The sequence below is a fragment of the Octodon degus genome, unplaced genomic scaffold (assembly GCF_000260255.1).
Source record: "Octodon degus isolate 3935 unplaced genomic scaffold, OctDeg1.0 scaffold00002, whole genome shotgun sequence".
Classification (NCBI taxonomy): Eukaryota; Metazoa; Chordata; class Mammalia; order Rodentia; family Octodontidae; genus Octodon; species Octodon degus.
Genome location: NW_004524578.1, coordinates 20,109,731 through 20,129,550, shown reverse-complemented (window position 1 = coordinate 20,129,550; position 19,820 = coordinate 20,109,731). Strand labels below are relative to the sequence as shown.

The 19,820-nt window shown below is 44.1% G+C and overlaps 1 protein-coding gene across 1 annotated transcript in view; it reads left to right on the top strand.

Moving 5' to 3' along the window:
- The window catches only part of Iqgap1 (IQ motif containing GTPase activating protein 1), a 106,877-nt gene extending 92,744 nt beyond the window's left edge, over positions 1-14,133 (top strand). Inside the window, exons 34-38 of the mRNA XM_004623319.3 lie at positions 1,526-1,738; positions 2,995-3,161; positions 4,714-4,836; positions 8,360-8,468; positions 12,059-14,133. Coding sequence (XP_004623376.1) covers positions 1,526-1,738; positions 2,995-3,161; positions 4,714-4,836; positions 8,360-8,468; positions 12,059-12,172 — 726 coding nt within the window. The 3' untranslated portion in view covers positions 12,173-14,133. The remainder of the gene's footprint in view (positions 1-1,525; positions 1,739-2,994; positions 3,162-4,713; positions 4,837-8,359; positions 8,469-12,058) is intronic.
- Positions 14,134-19,820: the final 5,687 nt, after the last annotated feature.

Genomic DNA, 19,820 nt, shown 5'->3' with positions numbered 1-19,820 from the left:
GTGGTGCTGTGGGATTGAACCGCGGTCCCTGATGCTTTTGCTAAGCTTGTTCTAAGTAGGTGCTTTAGACCACTGAGCCATCTCTCCAGCCCCCATGAAGTGATAACTTATATAAAACCCTACTACTATATGAAGCAGGTAAAACTGGAGCCACTTTGTTGCTCCAGGCACCTGGAAGCCAGGCTTCTAGAACTCTGGTGCTTCTGGAAACTCTTAATGTTGCATGGGGGACTACTTGAAAATCACTGTTGCAAATGAATTCTCATCTTTTGGATGCTATGAATGGTGGCCAGTTAGATGTGAGGGTCAAGAGGTTGGACAATAGCAAATGTCCTTACTCTGGAAGAGGTTTTAAGTAGGGAGGGAAGAACCAGTCTTTATTGATGTCCCCATCTTTCATTTAATCTGTGCACTATCCCTGTTAGGTGAGTCTTTCCATGGCCATTTTACAGTTGAGAAAATCAATACTCTTGTAGGTTAAATTGTTTGCCTGAGATCATGGGCTTGTAGTAGCAGAACCAGACTTGGGACCAGTTCTGTCTGACCTCAGCACTCGCACTCTGCATTGTGTGATGCAAAAGTACAAGTTTGGGGCTGGGGGGATGGCTCAGTGGAATAAGTGCTTCCCTGGCAAGTGCAAGGACCTGAGTTTAATCCCCGGTTCCGCCAAAAAAAGAAAAGAAACAAAAGTATGAGTTTAATCTACAAGCCATTGCAAATACAAGATCCCAGTATAAGCTGTTCCTAATATGGCCCCAGAGCCTTAGACACAGAGATCTGGAGTCTTTCAGCACAGGGGTGATCCACTGGAGTGTGGCGAGTAAACAGAAAGAGAGAGAGTGTCAGCACTCTGAGCACCACATCCACACTTAGAGCAGGAGGAAAATGAGAGCAGATGAGCAGGTGATGGCTCATGACCTTGGACTCGGGTGGAAAGTGGGAATTGGAGACAAGCAACAGATCCTGAGGTCCAATTGCAAGTTGTTAAGAAAGTACTCAAAGGAGAACCAAGTGTAGACTGGATGTTGGGCAAAGATGAAAGGGGCAAACAGATAGTAACAAGGAGAGGTGGCAGAATTACAGGGTTTGCAGCATGTTCAAATGCAGGGACATCGAGCATGGTTGAGCCTGGACAAGATGGCAGAAACAAGCAGCAGGGATGTAGTGAGCACTTTAATTACATTGGTGTAGTTGGTTACAACACTTAAAGAGCTATGTTTTGTTAAAATGTACTCTCTATATTCCAAAATGTGATACGAGAAAATAAAGGGTTTTGTAGCCAGCAAAATGCACAGAACCCAGAAGACCCGAAGGTGTCGGTAGTTTCCTAGAATTCCTCTCTTCTGGGTGGGAATTTTTGCCTCAAAGTTTCTCACCTGTTCTCTGCCAGTAGAACAACATTTGTTCCCATGTTTTCAGGGAGTAGCTGGAGAACTGAGTGAGTCCAACTACAGTAATGCTGTGTGTGTCAGAGCTTAGGGCGAGTGTCGCGAGCATGCCAACAACTTGTTGCTTTCATCTGCAGGAAACGGAGCATCAGCGGGCCATGCAGAGACGTGCCATCCGGGATGCCAAAACTCCTGACAAGATGAAGAAGTCCACATCTGTGAAAGAAGACAACAGCCTCTCTCTCCAGGAGAAGAAGGAGAAGATCCAGACAGGTTTAAAGAAACTAACAGAGCTGGGGACCGTGGACCCAAAGAATAGATACCAGGAACTGATCAATGACATTGCTAAGGTATTGCCTTGAGGACAGGAATGGCCTGGTGTTGTTTAAAGCTCTTCCAGAACAACTGCTTAGACCAGTGTAGCTTCAGTTTCTAGATTAGTGCCCTCCCCTCTGAGAAGCTGTTCCTGACTCTTTCTGGTTCTGAGTTTGCTTACTCAACAGTCCAAATGTATAGGGACAAGACCCTAACTAGCCTTTCCTGTGTCAGCGTTTTATCTTTGACCATAAAAATCCTTCATTGCTAGGTATGAAAGCTTCACACCTGTAATCCCAGCTAGGAGGATCACAGTCAAAGCCAGCCTGGGAAATTTAGAAACTGTCTAAAAAGAGATAAAAAAAAGTTTGGAAGCTGGGTGTAGTGGCACACTCCTGTATCCTAGCACTTGGAAGGCTGAGGCAGGAAGATTGTGAATTTGAAGCCAGCATGGGCTACATAGCAAATTCAGGCCCAGCTTGTACTAATTAATAAGACTGTCTGAAGGGGATTAGGGGTGGGGAGGTTCTTTAGATCTTTTTCATACTTACTATGAAATGCAAAGCTGATCATCAGAGCCTTGAGTTGCGTGAACTATTTCATGTGAAGGGGCTCCAGTGTGAGCTGAGAATTTTAGGCACTGTCTGTTACTGCACTAGATGATGCCATGCATACCCATGAATTTGGTAATCAATGGATTATAATTATTTTTCTCCCTCTGGCAATTTAAGAATTCTAAGCCTGCTTTGCATTTTATTTTTTTTTTTTTTTTTTTTTTTTTATTAATGTGTGTGTGTGTGTGTGTGTGTGGCCAGCTCAGCCCACCAGGGGGCGGGGCTGGCTGGCATGTGGTGCTGGGGGATTGAACCGCGGTCCCTCTGCTTTGTTAAGCTTGTTCTGAGTAGGTGCTTTAGACCACTGAGCCATCTCACCAGCCCCCTGCTTTGCATTTTAAATTCTAAAAATGAACTGAAAGTATTCTGTTTCCCCACTGGTAGAAGATACAAATGGAATGAGATCTGAATTTCCTCATTTGTGAGCCCAGATTGCTGCCTGTTAAGAATGTGTGGTCATAGGCCAGACATGGTGGCACGTGCCTCTAATCTCAACACTCAAGGGAGACTGAGGCAGGAGGATTGCTATGTAGTGTGACCCCCCATCACACACCCACACAAGAATATGCAGTCATGTTCAAGGTTGTGTCAAGTATTGCTGGGTTCTAGTATCAAATAAGCAATGATAAAGCAGCACATGGTACCTATCATTATTTTCATTAATAATCATGCCACAGGATATCCGGAATCAGCGGAGGTACCGGCAGAGGAGAAAAGCTGAATTGGTGAAATTGCAGCAGACCTTTGCTGCTCTGAACTCGAAAGCCACCTTTTATGGGGAGCAGGTGGATTATTATAAAAGCTACATCAAAACCTGCTTGGATAACTTAGCCAGCAAGGGCAAGTGAGTATTTCTTTTTCATCAGTTAAAGGAAAGAATTAGAGTGGGGACATTGAAAATTCTCACCTAAAACACTTGAACTCTTTGTTGTATTAGTTCTCTGGTTTGTTTCTAATTGTTTGCATAACTGTCAGGTTCCACTTATTAGTATGTTGGGTTTCTAGCATCCCTCATTCCAGATGCCTTCTTGGCAAATCATGGAAAAAATTATTACATGATAATTAATACATGATAAGCTCCTGAGGAATATTTTTAAGAGGATATGAGGGCAATTGGGCTGTGACATCACTCCTCACCCCATTGATCACCTCCATTGTTGATTTGGCTGCCCTAGCTGGCTGAGTGACTGTCCCCTTCCTCCTTCACCACAGCACATGCCCCCGTCCTTAAGCTGCACATTTGGTCAGAGGATGACCTCCCCTATTAGAGGACTGTTCCTGGGTCAAGGGAATGTGAGTAAGCTGAGTAAGCTGTGCTCCCTGCTAGAACCTTCACAAGAACTCTCAAGGAGTAGGGAAGGGCACCTGACCTGTGAGGACAGGCTCCCAGATCCTGAGGAAGTCTGACAAAGGCTCCTGGCACTGATCGCAGGTCACCACGTATAGAGGGAGAGGACTGGTACCCAGTGCTGAGGTGTCAGGTACTGGTACAGTGTATAAGGTTAGTTTATTATACATTCCTGCTCAACATCTGGTTGAGGCCTAGGGCAGCGCTGCACATTTGTAATTTCAGCAGCTAGGGAGGCTAAGGCAAGAAGATTGCAAGTTCAAGTTGGGCAATTGCCCAGGCATTTCATCTGGGCAACTTAGCAAGATCCTGCCTTGAAAAACATTAAGACTGGGCATTTAGCTCAGTAACACACCCCAGGGTTAAAAAACAGAACAATTTGAATGAATAGAATAATAAACATGCAATATCCTTCACCTGGACCCATCAGTTTGTAATGTTTTGCTGTACTTCCCTTATCTGGCTCCCACACCGTCTTTTTCTCCCTTCCTGGAAGAAGATAGCAGTAAAGCAGGGCTGGTACTGAAGGGACAGGAAAACCCCTAGGCCCACCGTGGAGCTGGCCCCTGTGCCCCTTTGATGCATCCATCGTTTTCTGTATAATTCTTGACTTCTGATACAAGATGTTCAGATTTAATATGCAGTCTGCCCCTCCCTGGGCCTGGTCTGATTTATTTCTTTAAGTGTCTCTGGTTCCATTTAGTTAGGAATGGTATTTAGAAACTAAGATAGAGGGCTGGGGAGATAGCTCAGTAGAATAAGTGCTTGTGTGGCAAGTGCAGAGTGCTGAGTTCAATCCCCAGTACCACACAAAAAAAGAAAAGAAAAGAAACTAAGAGCAACAAGGCAAGAAAAGAAGAAATGCAGCATAAACTGAAGACGGAACCATTGCAGTTTCCCATTTTGCAAAGATTGACCCCACTGATCCTGACATTTGTTTGCTGTTTCGGAATTGCTATGATTTAGGCTTAGGAGTGTTTTTACCTCCTAGAAAACACAGGCTCAAAGCAGACAGTTGCTTAAAGTGGTGTTGTGTAATTCTTTACAGGGTCTCCAAAAAGCCTCGAGAAATGAAAGGAAAGAAGAGCAAGAAGATTTCTTTGAAATACACAGCAGCAAGACTGCACGAGAAAGGAGTGCTTCTGGAGATCGAGGACCTGCAAGTGAATCAGTGAGTAGCTCCTTGTTTACTTCCCTTTATAAGGAGACTGGTTTTTGGAGTCCTCACATCTTTATCGCCTTTCCTTTCTCTTTCCTGCTGGCCACCTTGTATTTTACATCTCCTATATACTGTGTGTACAGTATCAGGTCGTATATATTAATTTATCTGTCATACATAACTTCCTTGTTTGTGAGCATTTGTGTCATGTCCTGTTTATGGAATATGTTCACCCGTCTGCCATTAAGATATGTCATCTTAATTTTACATTTATAGTTTGTGTTTTTGAGATAGGCTTGCACTAAGCAGTTCAGGCTGGCTTTGAACTAAACTTTGTAGCCCAAGCTGGCCTCAAATTTGCATCAATCCTCCTGCCTCAGCCTCTGGGATTACAGGCAAGTACTGCCACTCCTGGCAGTTTTTCCTTTTTAAAGTGGAAAGCCATTCTTTCTGTATCTTCAGAATCTGAACACAGATTGAATAAGAATAAGAGTAACAAGAAGCAGCATTTTTTATATTGAACCATGCCCAGGGCCCAAGGACTCACCCTCCCTCTCCTTCCAAGAAAGTACCTGCTGGCTTTCCCAGTGGTCTGTGGGTCTGATGCAGCCTCCTGCAGGGTTTGTAAACCTTTATTAAGCTTTTACTCAGTCAGCCTGTGACCTCCATTTAAAAGAAGAATCTTGGGCCAGCAATATAGCTCTGCTTGGCAAGCATGAGGTTGTGAGTTTGATTCTCGGTACAAAAAAAAAAGCAGCTTTCAGGGCTGCTCAGTGCTCAGTGATAGAGCACTTGCCCAGCGGGCTCTGGGCTGGATCCTCAGCACTACAGAGAAAGAGAGTATTTTGCATTTTTCTGATTCTGAAATATGTATTTATCATTGAGCTTTGAAAATAGGGTAAAATATAAAGGAAAATAAAGTTTTATAATTTTGCAAGTCAGAGATAATCCCAGAAATCATTTTAAGTATATTTGCTGCTGTGATGCTTTTCACATAAAAAGTTACATATTTGCTGACTTACCTACTTGATCTACCACTTTAGAAAGTAGGATATTTTTTTTTTTTTTTTTTTTTGAGACAGAGTCTCACATGTAGTATAGGCTGATGTTGAATTCATTATGTCACCCAAGCTGGCCGCAAACTCAAAGAGTTCCTCTTGTCTCAGCCTGTTGAGTGCTAGGATTACAGGCATGCATGACCAAACCTGGCTAGTCTGATTTTTTTTTTTTTTTTGGTACACTGATATTTTTAATGTTATAGCCAACATTTTTTCTTATAATTGTGTAATTTTTTACAGTGTTGAAAGTTTATGCATAATATCCCACTTTTTTTTTTTTTGCGGAACTGGGGATTGAACTCAGGTCCTTGCACTTGCCAGGGAAGCGCTTATTCCACTGAGCCAACTCCCCTGCCCAATATCCCACATTTTAACCAATTGGGGAATATAAATTATTTTCACTTTTTCTAGTATTACACTTGTCACAACACCTTTCTATGTAAATCTTTGATTCTACTTTTGCCTTCTTTTGAGATGCAATCTGGCTGTGTTACCCAGGCTGGCTTCAGGTGGCCTCCTAAGTAGCTGGACTGAAGTACATGCCATCACTGCTGGCATGGCTGTTTTCCCCAGAGGATACATCCAGACATTTAATCTGTGTTCAAAAAGAATAAAAGAATTCCTTTATTGTAAAAATGTGTAACATAAGACTTGTCTTAATCATTTGAAAAGATATTAACTATATATATATAATTAATATATATATTAACTTCACTGTTAATACATTAATAGTCTATTCATGGTGCTGTGCAACAAATCCCTGGAAGTTACCCAGAAATCTGTGCCCAGTAAATGGCTATTCCAACTCCACTCCTACCAGTCTCTGGCAACCACTATTTTTTTTTTTTTAATCTGAATTTAACTACTTTATTGACTTCATCTACATGGAATCACTGTCTTGTCTGTTGCGGCTGGCTTGTTATATTTAGCATAATGTCCTCATGGTTCGTCCATATGACAGGATTTCCTTCCTTTTTAAGGCTGGCTAATATTTCATTGTGTGCACCACATTTTGTTTACCTTTCCTCCGCTGATGTGTGCATGGGCGGTTCTCACTTCTTGGCCATTGTGCGCAGAGTTGCTGCCCACATGGGTGTGCAGACTTTGCCTTCAGGCCTGCTTGCAATTCTGTCCACACTGCCAGAGAGACTGCGGGATCACATGGTAGTTCTGGCTTTAAATTTTTTTTTTTTTTTATTTTGTTGGCAGAACCGGGGATTGAACTCAGGCCTTTGCGCTTGCCAGGGAAGCGCTTATTCCACTGAGCCATCTCCCCGGCCCGTGTGGCTTTAAATTTTTTAACATAATACTGTTTCCCGAAATTGTTGGAAAAATGTTAAACTTACATGTATTGCCAAAAAATTTTCACTAGTGTCTGAAGCTTGTATGAAGTGGTCATCCTACTACCGTCCTTCCTTCATTGGATACGATAAATTTTGTTTTTTAACAGTTTTAAAAAAAAATCACCTTCTTGAGCATGGTGGCACACTCCTGTAATTCTAACACTCAGGAGACTGAGGTAATTGCCATGAGTTTGAGGTTGGCCTGGGTTACAGTGAGTTCAAGGACAGCCTGAACTACATAACGAGACCTTGTCTCAAAAAGAAAAATCCCTCTGAAGTTTGCATTTCAGATTTCTAGTTGAGATGTTTAGTTTTGGGGGCAGAATGTTATTTCAAAAATGTGAGTTATGTATGGTTTTTCTGCTCAGTTTTCCAACCAGCAGCCTTAGTCTTTCTGGATTTTATTCATTTGTTGTGGATTCTTTGGTTGTCTCTCCAGGTCGGGCTTACGTATCCCCTCTCCCCGTCTCTGTGTTGTCATTTCGGTTGCTGCTTGAGTGCCTCGCTTTTTTCATTTGCTGCTGCAGGCTTAGCAACCATACGCCCAGCCAAATCCACTGACAGGCACATAAAAGGACATCCCTAACAGGTGACTGGGAGCTGGTGTGTGGCGAGCAGGCCTGCTTTTGGACACAGATTCCTGTGAGCCCTGTCTGACCTCTGCATCTTCATGTTTCTGTCTCACAAAAGTGACTTACTTCCAAGCTTGCAGGCTAAAAATCTGGGGTGTATGTTGTTCACCAAAGGAGCAGTGTAATCCACCTTGGTGTTATGCCATAAAACCTTCTGGCCCGTGACATGTGGAGTAATACAGTCACGGCAGTTTCTCCTGTTGGATTCGTTCCCTTTGAATGTACTGCAACATTTTCTCTCTGCAGAAACCCCCATGGTCCTCTGTCCTTACTGCCCTTGGTTTCTGTACACCCAGAGGCACGCTCTGCCCCGCCCTCCATTCCTGCTTTCAGGCCAAACAAGAGCTCTGTGCCCTCGTTCTCAGGCCACTTGTTGTGGGCAGTGGAACACGAGTGTTGGGGGTGGGTTGCCACACTGCACTGAGCCACCTGCCCCAGGACTCTGCACCTCTGAGCACTGAGAACATACAGAGCATGCCTGTGTGCTGTTGTGTTTCAACAGGTTTAAAAATGTTATCTTTGAAATCGGTCCAACAGAAGAAGTTGGAGACTTTGAAGTGAAAGCCAAATTCATGGGAGTTCAGATGGAGACCTTTATGTTACATTATCAGGTAGGTGTGCACCAAGGAGAGCTGGGAGTGACTTCTCAGGGTAGGGATAGAGTCCTGGAGGGGCATGCCACTGGTGCCCATGCACAGCAGGTTCAGTGCCACCCAGGTTGCCAAATACCCAGTGTGGCCTGTGTGCCCTGGACAGAGCTGATACCTTTGCCCTTGAATGAAGGAGTAAGTATAATGTCATTAAGCTAGAACTGTCATAAGCCTTCCCAGTAGCTTGAAATTTTTTGTTCATTTTAATTTGACATAGCTAAAAGTTTGAATGTATTTCTGACAAGGTATATATAAATTGTATCTTACTTTAAATTAAAAGACCCTTATAATCAGGTATGGTGGCACTCAACTATAATCCTAGCAAACTAAAGAGGTAGAGGCAGGAAGACCAAAAGTTCAAGCCCAGCCTCGGAATTCAGGTACTTATTAGCAAGACCCTGTCTCAAAAAAGGACTCAGTGCAGAGCCCCTAGGGGTGGGGACAATCCTGCAATTTTTTTTTTTTTTTTAGCATAGTTATCCCTAAATTTTTTTTTTTTTTTTTAATGTATTTGGTACAGGGTCTTACTGTGCAGCTCAGACTTGTAGTGATCCTCCTGTTTTCAACCTCCCAGCACTGAGATTACAAGTGTGCCCCGCCATGCCTGGACTCAGCTGACTCAGTATACCCTAGGGCGGGCCTGCATGGCACGTGCTGCACTTGCCTAAGCAGGCAAGCTTAGCAGGAGCTATCTTACCGGACCCCTATTTTTTTTTTTTTTTAATACCTACATTTTGCACGTTAAAGAATAGTGCACTGAGTTCAATCCCTGGTTCCAAAAAAAAAAAAGAATAGTGCACTAAGAGGATTCCCAAGCACATGTGCATACTCCTTCAGCTTTCTGTATGTGGTCACTTGTAGCCCCACCCCGACCCTGTGCCACAGCCCCATGCATCCTGAATGATGGCTGTAGCAGAGCCACATGTTGGCTCAGTGCTATTCTATTGAATGGTTAAGGTGACTCAGTGAAGGTGCGTGGCTTAGTTACATTGTGGTCACTGGTTTAAAATACCTAACACAAGTTAGATGATGAATGGTTTATTTTGGCACACTTTATAGAGGTTTCAGTCCATGGTCAGCTGGCTTCATGGCAGAGGGATATCACAGAGGAGAATCATTTGTGGTTTGTCAGTGGGAAGCAGAGAGGGAGAAGGGGCGGGGATGGAGATGACCCTTCCAGGCCATGCCCACAGTGACCATCAGGCCTCACCTACGAGTGACAAACCCAGCCCTGAGAGCAACAGCAATGACTGTCAGATTTGTGGTCTGACGCCTCCCCAGAGCCCCACCTCTTAGCACACAAGGCTTGGAACACCTAAATGTAAACTATGACAGCACATTTTGACTTTTCCTTCCCCCCTTTTGTACTAAAGATTGATCCCAGGGCGTTTGCACTGATTTCCCATCCCCAGCCTGCCTTTTTTATTTTTTATTTTGGGACTAAATTGCTAAATTGACCAGGCAGGTCTCAAATTTGTGATCCTCCTGCTTCCACCTCCCAGAGTGTGAGGGCTGTGGGCATGTACCGCCATGCCCTCCTTCCTCTCCTTCCACCCCTCTTGGCTCCCTGTCAGATAGTGAGGCACTGTGCATTCCCACTCCAAGCCTCCCTGGCCAGGCTAGTCACCAGTCTCCCTTGTGGTGCAGCAGCCTGGAGACATCCTCTGTTTATAGAACTCCTTGACTCATTTCCCTCCCCCCAAAAAAACTGTGAACTGCTTTAGCAGAGGCAGTTTGGCTTAGTTGCCTTCATTTCCTCCTCAGACACCAGTGCATTCTTAAAGCACCCTCTCAGTCAGCATGAAATTACTGTGATACACACAGCTGACTAAAGTATCTCTTAGGGTCAGCCAGATAACTCAGTGGACTGAAGGGCCTGCTTAGGCAGATGCAGGGACTGGGGTGTGATCCCCAGTGTGCCATACTGGCCCTGCCCCCAGGGCACACTGAGCTGGTGATTAAGACTGAGCGTGGTGACATGTGCCTATAATCCCAGCGCTCGGGAAGCTGAAAACAAGAGGATCACTATGAATCTGATCTGTGTAGTGAGATCCTGTAGACCATGTAGACCCTGTAGACTCTGCACACTTTGCACTAAATACATACATAAAATAAAATATCTCTCGTCCCTTGCACCCAGGTTCATCCAGTGTGGCCTGACTGCATTGGGCACAGGGGCACTGCACCATTCCTTCCTCCTAGAGCTGTCAAGTTTTGCGGAAGATAACTGACTCAGCCTTTAGGGTCCTTTCAGGCCCTTGGACCCTTGTTTTCTCCTTAGAGCTCCCTCAAGGTTTAGAGAACAGAGGCCCCATCAGTTCCCTTCTTCCACTCACCAGAAGGCGGTAGAGGTGGCGGCCTTGAGGTCAGATCTAGACATAGTTTTGCTCAGCTTGTTATTTGTGGTCTCTGAGCCCTGGAAGAGGAGTTCTCCCTATGGTTGAAATAATTACACTTCATAGAATAGTTGCAAGAATGGAAAAGACCTAGTGTAATGTGCACACACAGTGCTAAGTGTTGGGTATGTATCTGATAACATTTAGTCCTCTTTCCTTGCCTTCAAAATAGAAATGTTGGCTCATGTGAAAGAATCTAGGACAAAAGCGGGGATGTAGTGCAGTGGTAGAGCGCAAGGTTAGCATGCAGGAGGCCCTGGGCTCAGTTCCAAGTACCTTCAAAAAACAATTCAAATAGATGTTACTAAAACATTACTAACCTTGTCTGCCTTTTTAAGAAGGTTTTGGTTGAGACAGGTTCTCACTATATATTCTAGGTTGGCTTTGAACTCAGTGGTCCTCTGGCCTCAGTTTTGCAAATCCTGGAATTACAGGTGTCCACTCCTGTGCCAAGCATCATTTTTGAATGATTAGTACATTTCATCATGAATTGAAGTGAGCCCGTAATTTCATCTACTCATGAGGCTGAGGCAGGAGGATTTTTACAAATTCAAGGGTCAGCCTGGGCTATAAAGTGAGCTGAAGGCCAGTTTGAACTGCGTAGCAATACCCTGTCTCAAAAAAAGTAAAGAAGAAGGAAAAAAAAATAAATTTGAGGCCAGCTTGAGCAATTTTGTGAGATCCTGTCTCAAAATTTAACATTTTTTTAAAAAAGAATCAAAACAACTATATTTTTTCCAGATTTATTAAATCTGGTGAAATGCCACTAACTTCTGATATAGGAAAAAAAATTTTTTTCACAGTAGTGGCAATTGAACATGGCCTACTGCATGGTAGGAAGGTGCTCTAGCGCAGAGCTACACCTCCCAGCCCCTTGCAATAAAAATGCTTAGATCACATACTCTGTGTGATAAAATGCGTGTTTTTCTTTCCATGTTTGGTGTATGTTAAATACCCCAGTGCCCCATCAGTGGCCATCTCAGTCCTGCCCTAGAGCACCAGAGGGGGGCAAGTCCATGGCTGGCAGCTTTAGCCTTGCCCACCTCAGAGTGGACACACAAGGCACACCTCAGTCCTGGATCCTTCCCCGAAGTGTGTCCTTTCTTCTGTTCCATCGACTTGACTGTCAGTTTTTTGTTTTTGTTTTTTAAACAGGACCTGCTGCAGCTACAGTATGAAGGTGTTGCAGTCATGAAGCTGTTTGATAGAGCTAAAGTAAATGTCAACCTCCTGATCTTCCTGCTCAACAAAAAGTTCTACGGGAAGTAATTGATCTCTTGCTGCTGGCCCAGGAGGAGGAAGAACCCCTTCAGAGGCCCTTCTGGGATCTCTCTGCTCACTGGAAGCCAATACCAGCCCCTGATGATGCCTCAGTCTGATGCCTCCCACCACCCCATTTTAACTCCTCTCTGGTGGGACATTTGCTGCCCTCTTTTCACAGTGAAATTGTGTTTCGGGCTTAGTTGAACTTCTGGTGCCTTTATTTTTCTCATACTTGAGGAAGAGTGGAAATCTCACCAAAATCCTCTGTGGCTGAAGAGCCTGTGAAGCATTTTGCTGGCTTGTATGCTTTGGTGTTTGTTTGCGCAGCAACAAGGAGGGTGGGATTCCAATTCTTGACACTTAGAAAGAGCGCTCTTAGCAATAGCACACGTTCCCAGGATACGCAAATTGTTGGGTTAGCAGCAGTTACTCAGTTGTCCTCTGGAAATGAAGCTCCTTTATATTTCTTCACATTGGTAAAATCAGGATAGATCAGGTGGTTGATTTTCTCCGTTCTGTTTTCTTTTGTGGGAAGGAGCTAATACATTTTGTTTTTCTGTTGAAATGAAGCAGTTTTGGGGATGGGGAGGAGAAGATAGCATTTTTTAATTTCACCAGCAGATTTGGGCCCTGCTGTTAGTGTAACACCCCCAACAGCACACAGGAGTGGCACAGCAGTCATGCTGAGCTAGTTCGGTGGGTGGGAGTGGGCTGGGCCCACTGCCCCTGGAGGCTGACTCCCTTCAGGGACAGGCAGCTGCAGTAGAGCATCAGGTGAGGCCCAGGGTAGAACAGAATGGTTCTCAAGTCTGTCCTATATCTTTAGATTGCCTTTCAAAAGCATAGATTTATTTCTTAAAATGTGAGAGCAATTTAAATTTATGTAATGCTTCAGAAGCCTTTAGAATATTCTGAGAAAGGGGGTTTAAGAAATTGATTTATCTGTATATCTGAACTCTTGAAACTTATAGCTGAAACACTAGGATCTATCTGCTGAATTGTGGAGAATCCTGCCCAAAATAGCTAAAACAGCCAACCCTTGTTATACTTGACATTAAAATCAAAATTTCTTTTTCCTTTTTCTTGCAGCCCACATTTGTGCCTTTATTTGATGAACCTCAATTTTCTAGACTTCATCAAAGACAGTCCAATTGTAATTGTCTTGCATAGAATAGTAAACTTTTTTAAAAGTATCTAGGAAAGGTAATTGAAATCATGCTACTGAGCCTCCATTCTCTCTATTTTGGTTCAGTATTCTTTTATCGTAAATCTTAAAAACCTAGCATTTTAAAATGTACTGGTACATATTTAAAGCAAATAAACTCTTAATAAACCATGTGGTGCATTCCTGTTACAAATACAAGTCTTGGAAAAGTGGCTTTTGCCTGTATGTCCCTGTAGGTGGGTGCAGCCCACAGGAAGGAGTTCATGGCACTATCTTGACCTTGGTTTGGTTGTGTTTTGGAAAATAATTTAAGTAAATATTTCCCCAGATTAAAAGTTATAATCACAACCAGCATTAATTAAAAAACCAGGACTCACCAAGGTATATAAACCCTTTTCCTCAAAAGAGGACACCTGTTCCAAATGCTTTTCCTCAAAGCCACCTCCACTGAATTAGTAACAAGCCGAGTTTACAACTCCTGTAGTAAAATAGGATATTTGTTATTTGTTAGGATTATTTCTTCCCTGAACACAATTTCTAATGCAGAATAGCCTCAAGAGAATGTTAATAATTTTTAAGACAACTGTATAAAATTAGAGATTGCTCCAGCAGGCACTGAAGCTGGTCTTGCTGGGTTGTCACCTGTCGTGTTCTGTCCCATCCTATCCTCTGACCTTCTGTGACCAGCCATCCTGACATTTACCATGAACTTCCTCCCAAGGATTCAACTGCCTGTCAGGTTGTTTCTAGACAGAATTGCCTTTGTATCTCTGGATGAAATAAAAGGTCATTTGTTCCTGTTTGTGTTTTTCTGTTTGTTAGTAGTTCCTACTAAGTAAGTGTTGAAAATAGTACAAAACAACCCCTACCCCTGTAGGCTTTTAAAGGAACCACCAACCACATCTATCAAATCATACTATTTCATTGATATTTATTTGGGGGTACTTTTGAGACGAGGTATCACTATGTGATTGAGGCCAGCCATGAACTATGTAACCCAAGCTGGCCTCAAACTTGCCGCCATTCCCTCGCCTCAGCCTGGATGCTGGGGTTGCTGGCTCTTCAGGGACCTTTAGTGTGCCACTTTAGCCTTTAATGTGGTACGATTAAAGCAGCCCCGAGGTGAAAAGACGCGCGAGCGACGTCGCTTGGTTCTGATTGGCTGGCGGCTGGCCGTTAATATGGCGGCCGCTCCGGCGCGGCGGCCCTTCCTCAGGCGCGCGCGTCCCCAGAGGAGTGGAGCGAGGCGGCGGCGAAAGGATGCGGCAAGGAAGAGGCGGCCCCGTCGGAGGGCAGCCGGACGGGAGGACTTTCGCGGCTCCGCGTGCGCTTGGGCTGCCCACGGGGGTCCGCGCCACGGGGAGCTGGGTCTGGGTGGAACAGCCGCGCTGCGAGGCGCCCTGCCTGGCAGCCCCGAGGTGGGAGCGACAGTCGGGAGGCAGGAAACCCCGAGAGCAAGAACCTGCGGTCACAGGTTTTACCCGTTTAACTGAAAATAATTTGAGAAAACTTAATGTTCCTCCACACGTTTTGACAAGTTGGCTTCGTTTGGCGTTGGGGGTTGCACCTAGGGCCTTCTTACGGAGTTAACACCTGGGCTAGGTTTTATTTTGAGACAAGGTCTCACTAAGTTGTCAAGGCAGAGCTCAAATTTCCAGACTTCCTGTATCAGCCTCCTAGAGTTCTGGGCTTAAAAGGTATTGGCCGCTACTCCCAGTTTGACAAGTTTTGGGGTTTTTTGTTTTTTGTTTTTTTTTTTTTTTAAAAGTTTAAATTGTGAAGTGTGTAATTGCCTATAGAGGGAAATGTAAAGGTGAAAGTTACTCCTGAAAACTGCAGATTGTGGCCGACGCTGCAGATAGGAGTGCTTGCCTGGCATGTATAAAGCCATGGGTTCCATCCCTGGGCTTGAAAAAACAAAAACAAGCAAAGAAAATTACCAGGTTTGGCAAGGATTTATTATCCAGTCATTAGCTCATCTACCTTCCCAGGGCTTGGGAAGGGGACAAGGGCTTTACTTATGGCTTTTAAAGTGATTATTAATTAAACTCATAACCCCTCTTGGGTTTTTTTTTTTTTTGTTTTTGTTTTTGTTTTTTTTTGGTTTGGTAATCGAGCTTAGACAGCTTATTTAATTCAGTACACTGCAGATACCTTGGGAAGAGGTAAATAATCCTTTTGTAATACAAGTTTTTTTTTTAATTATGAAAAATTTAAGGACAGAGAGTAACAGTACCACAAGCTTCCATGTAGTCACCATCCAGTGCCAACAATTACTGTCCACACAAGGTCAAATCTGTTTCACTTACCCTCTGTCCACTCCCACCTGCGTTATTCTAACCTGTATCCCCAGCCTTTTTTTTTTTAAATGTATTTAGTACAGGGTCTCACTACACAGATCAAGCTCAATCCTGTTTTTAGCCTCCCTATCCCTGGGATTATAGGCACCATCTCAGCACACCCCAGGGATGGGGCCAGCACAGCACACCAAGGAAGAGCCCCAGTCCCTGTGTCTGCCTAAGCAGGTGCTTTAATCTGCTGAGCTATCTGGCCAGCCCTTGTTTTTGTTTTTTGAGACAGGGTCTCACTAAGTCACTAAATTGGCCAGGCTGGGCTCAAACTTTAGATCCTTTTGTTTCAGCTTCTAAGAGAGCTGGGATCACAGGTGTGCACCTAGTTTCTTCCAATTATTTGATAATGATCCTATAAAATTATATTGTTTGTTTTTTTAAATTTTATTTGGCTTTTTTAATTTTTTTATTTTTTTAATTTATTTTTATTTTTATTTGGCTTTTTAAAAAAATTTTATTTATGTGTGTGTGTGTGTGTGTGTGTGTGTGTGTGTGGCCAGCCCAGCCCACCAGGGGGGCGGGGCTGGCTGGCACGCGGTGCTGGGGATTGAACCGCGGTCCCTGTACCCTGCCCAACTTGTTCCAAGTAGGTGCCTCAGACCACCGAGCCATCTCACCAGCCCTTATTTGGCTTTTTGAGACAGGGTCTCACTATGTAGTTTGGGTTGGTCTTGAACTCACTGTGGAGCCTGCCTCAGCCTACTCAATGCTGGGATTACAGGTGTGTACCACCATGCCTGGCTCATATTAAGTTCTTGTGCATCTGATCCAGCTTTAGTCTTTTGGCAAGAATATTTCATAATTCCCCTCACAGCACATCAGGCTCTTGCTTTGCTTATCTTTATGTGAAGACTGAATGGATTCAGATGTTGCCAGCTTGATCCATTCCTTATAAAGCTTCCTTCCTAGGGCTGGGGTGCAGAACAGGAGTAAAACACCTGCCTAACACTAAAAAGAGGAAAAAAAAAAATCCTGTCAGCTCTTCACATATCACAGGGAGTCAGCAGCTACTGCTAACAGCTCCCTAGACTTTTTATTCCACTAAGGCTTGCAAAATGATATCTCATCAACTTTTCATGAATCAGAATCTTTAAAAACCCCTTTCAAAAAAAAAAAAAAAACCCTTTCACCACCTATTTTGTTACCTTGTCAAACAGAAAAAAATAGTGAATGTTTGATTTTCCTTACCACTTTTCAGAATGAGCTGGTTCCCTAATATCTGCTAAAGGTGACTGATGAAATTATTCTGGTTGGCTTGGGGTTTTGTTTTGTTTTTGCTTTTGCATTATTTCTTTTGCAGTGCTGGGGATTGAACCCAGGACCTTCACACTGAGCTACAGCCCCAACTCCTTTTTTTTTAATTCTGACATGGTCTCACCATGCTTAGCTTGAACTTGCAATCTTCCTGCCACAGCCTCCCCAGGTGTAGAGATTTCAAGTATGTACCGTCACAACAGGTGAGGTTTGGGTTTTTGAATTTTTTTTTTTTTTTTGGTGTAACCAGGGTTTTGTTTTTTTTTTTTTTTTTTGCAGAACCAGGGATTGAACTCAGGCCCTTGCACTTGCCAGGCAAACGCTTATTCTACTGAGCCATCTCCCCAGCCCCCCTGGGTTTTTGAAAATATTACAACCTCTTAAACTTTTATTTTTTAATTTTTTTGCGGAACTGGGCATTGAACTCAGGCCCTTGTGCTTGCCAGGGAAGCGCTTACTCCACTGAGCCATCTCCCTGGCCCCAACCTCTTAAACTTTTAATATTTGATGGCTCTTAATCAACTGTGTATTTTGTGGTACCCAAATTGTTTCCTCTTTGGCCAGCAAAATGGTGACTGCTGAGTCCGTTCAGCCTGACTCAGCAATCTTAGTCTTCTCTCTTTGTAGGTATGAGATGTTCAGGACTCATGGTTGTATCTCTCAGCCCAGACCTGTGCTCAGCCATTTCTCAGGGAACTGTGCTCTTTGCAAGGGATAGTGGCACTTAGAGAGTGCATATGGGTGCCAGTGTGCTCCTGACAATTAGGATCGTTATTGTTTCTAAGCTTCTTCAATGATAAATGGGGCTGGAACATTTTCTGAGTCTATAATTTTGATTTTGAAACAAGTTCTCACTGTGTAGTCCAGGCAGTGCTTCAATTCACAGCAATCCTGCCTCAGCCTACTAAATGCTGGCATTACAGGTGTGCCCCACTATGCCCAGTCAATTTTTTTTTTTTTTTTTTACATAGCATATCTTAATACGTGCAGTTTACTAAAAGGAAAAAATGCCTCGATTCATAGCATTTGCCAGTTCTGTGGATTAAGTACTTTCGAGGGGCAGATGCCAAGCTGCCAACTTGATCCCTTGTGGAGAGTAGGGTGAGGGGTGGTATGCTGGAAATCAGTCTCCTGAGTATAAATAATGAGCAGAATAAAAGATACACATAGAACAGGAAACAGGGAGACAGACCTTTCACAGAGGATAGGGGACCAGGAGATGCAGCTGCCCAGGATATAAAGGGATGAGAAAGTTAATTAAGACGTGCTGTGTGCTGCCCTGACTCCCCAGGATGAGCGCAATCGGTTCATATGCAAACATGAACTGACAAAAATAAAAATGAATCAGCACTCCAGGGATGAGGAGGAGCAGTTTAAATTCAGGAGCAAGAAAGGGCCAGCGGCTGGGCATGGGACGTTAGCAAAGAACAAGTGAGGGTGTGGGGCAGCCCATGGGGGAGGGGGCAGGGGCGGGGGCGGGCTGGCCTCTCCTCAGTCCCCTCCCTCCACCTCCTGTGACCTTGAGAAGCTGCGCCCCCACTGCACACAGACAGGGCCGCGCTGTCCCCTGCAGCTTCTGCTCCTGTCTAGCCAACGGGGCACTGCCAGGAGACCGAGCAGGCCAGCTCTGCCAGGTCACAGAGTTGGCAGCAGCTCCCTCCCAAAAGTCTCCCTGCAGCAGACAGTCCCTCCCAAGAGCCCTCACTAGGCACCCCCTGTAACTAGCCCCAAGGGAACCGTGTTCCCCACACCCCGCCCTCTTAATTAACTTCTTCTTAAATTACTTAGTTTGAGTGGCCACCTGTCCCCTGCTGGGACCCTGGCTGATACTCAAATGGACCAATTAAGGCCTCAATTAGAGAGAGATTTGGTGGCCTGAATTGTTAGGCTGAAAAGGCCAGGTCCCATCTGCATCTACCTAAGAACTTGCTAGAAATTCTCAGCTCTAGTGGTGGTGCTTGTCCTGCCTGTCTCAGCATTTGGAGAGGCCGAGGCAGGAGGAGTGCTTGTTTAAGATCAGCCTAGGGACTTAGCAAGAGCCTCTCTCAAAATTTAAAGTAAGTAAATAAATAGGCTGGCATGAAGGTTCTGGATTCAGTTCTCAGTGGAAAAAAAAACAAAAAAAGAAAATCAACTCTCAGCCCTGAGACTTGCTGAGTCAGGATTTAGAATTTGGGCTCTGTAATGTTTTTAACAAGCTCTCCAGTGCCTCTAATGAAACAAAGTATGAGTGTCATTATCTAACACAAGAGAACATTGTTTTTTGTTTCTTTTTTTTTTAAGTAGATGCAGCTGCCCATATCCAGGTGCGACTATGAGGCTAAGTTCTGTTCAGTGGAGTAGAAGGAGGCTCACACGGTGGCCTCTGGGAACTTTGTGAGAGCTAGAACAAATCAGATGTGGTGCATCTAACCCCAGCTACTCAAGAGGCTGAGGCAGGAAGATTGAAAGTGTTGTAGGCAGCTGAATTAGATCGAAATATAGGCAGTCAGACAGGGCCAGGCCCTCAAAGAGACAGTATGAAAGACAAGATACCTTGCAACTGAGAGAGGGATGCTCCTACTGTGGGCCAGACCTAAACACCAATGATTGAACAAATTCTTACCTCCCTAAAGATAAGCATCCGGGATTGATCATCACTGTGAGGAAGCCAGAAAGAGTCACTAATTCAACTTCTATAGGCTGGCTACTGGATAAATTGTTGTACAATCATGCCCACTTGCTACATGACTTGCTTCCCCATTCAGTTCTGGATTTAATTAATTTAATTTAACTTTATTTTATTTTATGTATGTAGGACAGGGTCTCACTACACAGATCGGACTCATAGTGATACTCCTGTTTGCAGCCCCCCAAGCTCTAGAATTACAGGCGTGCAGTACCA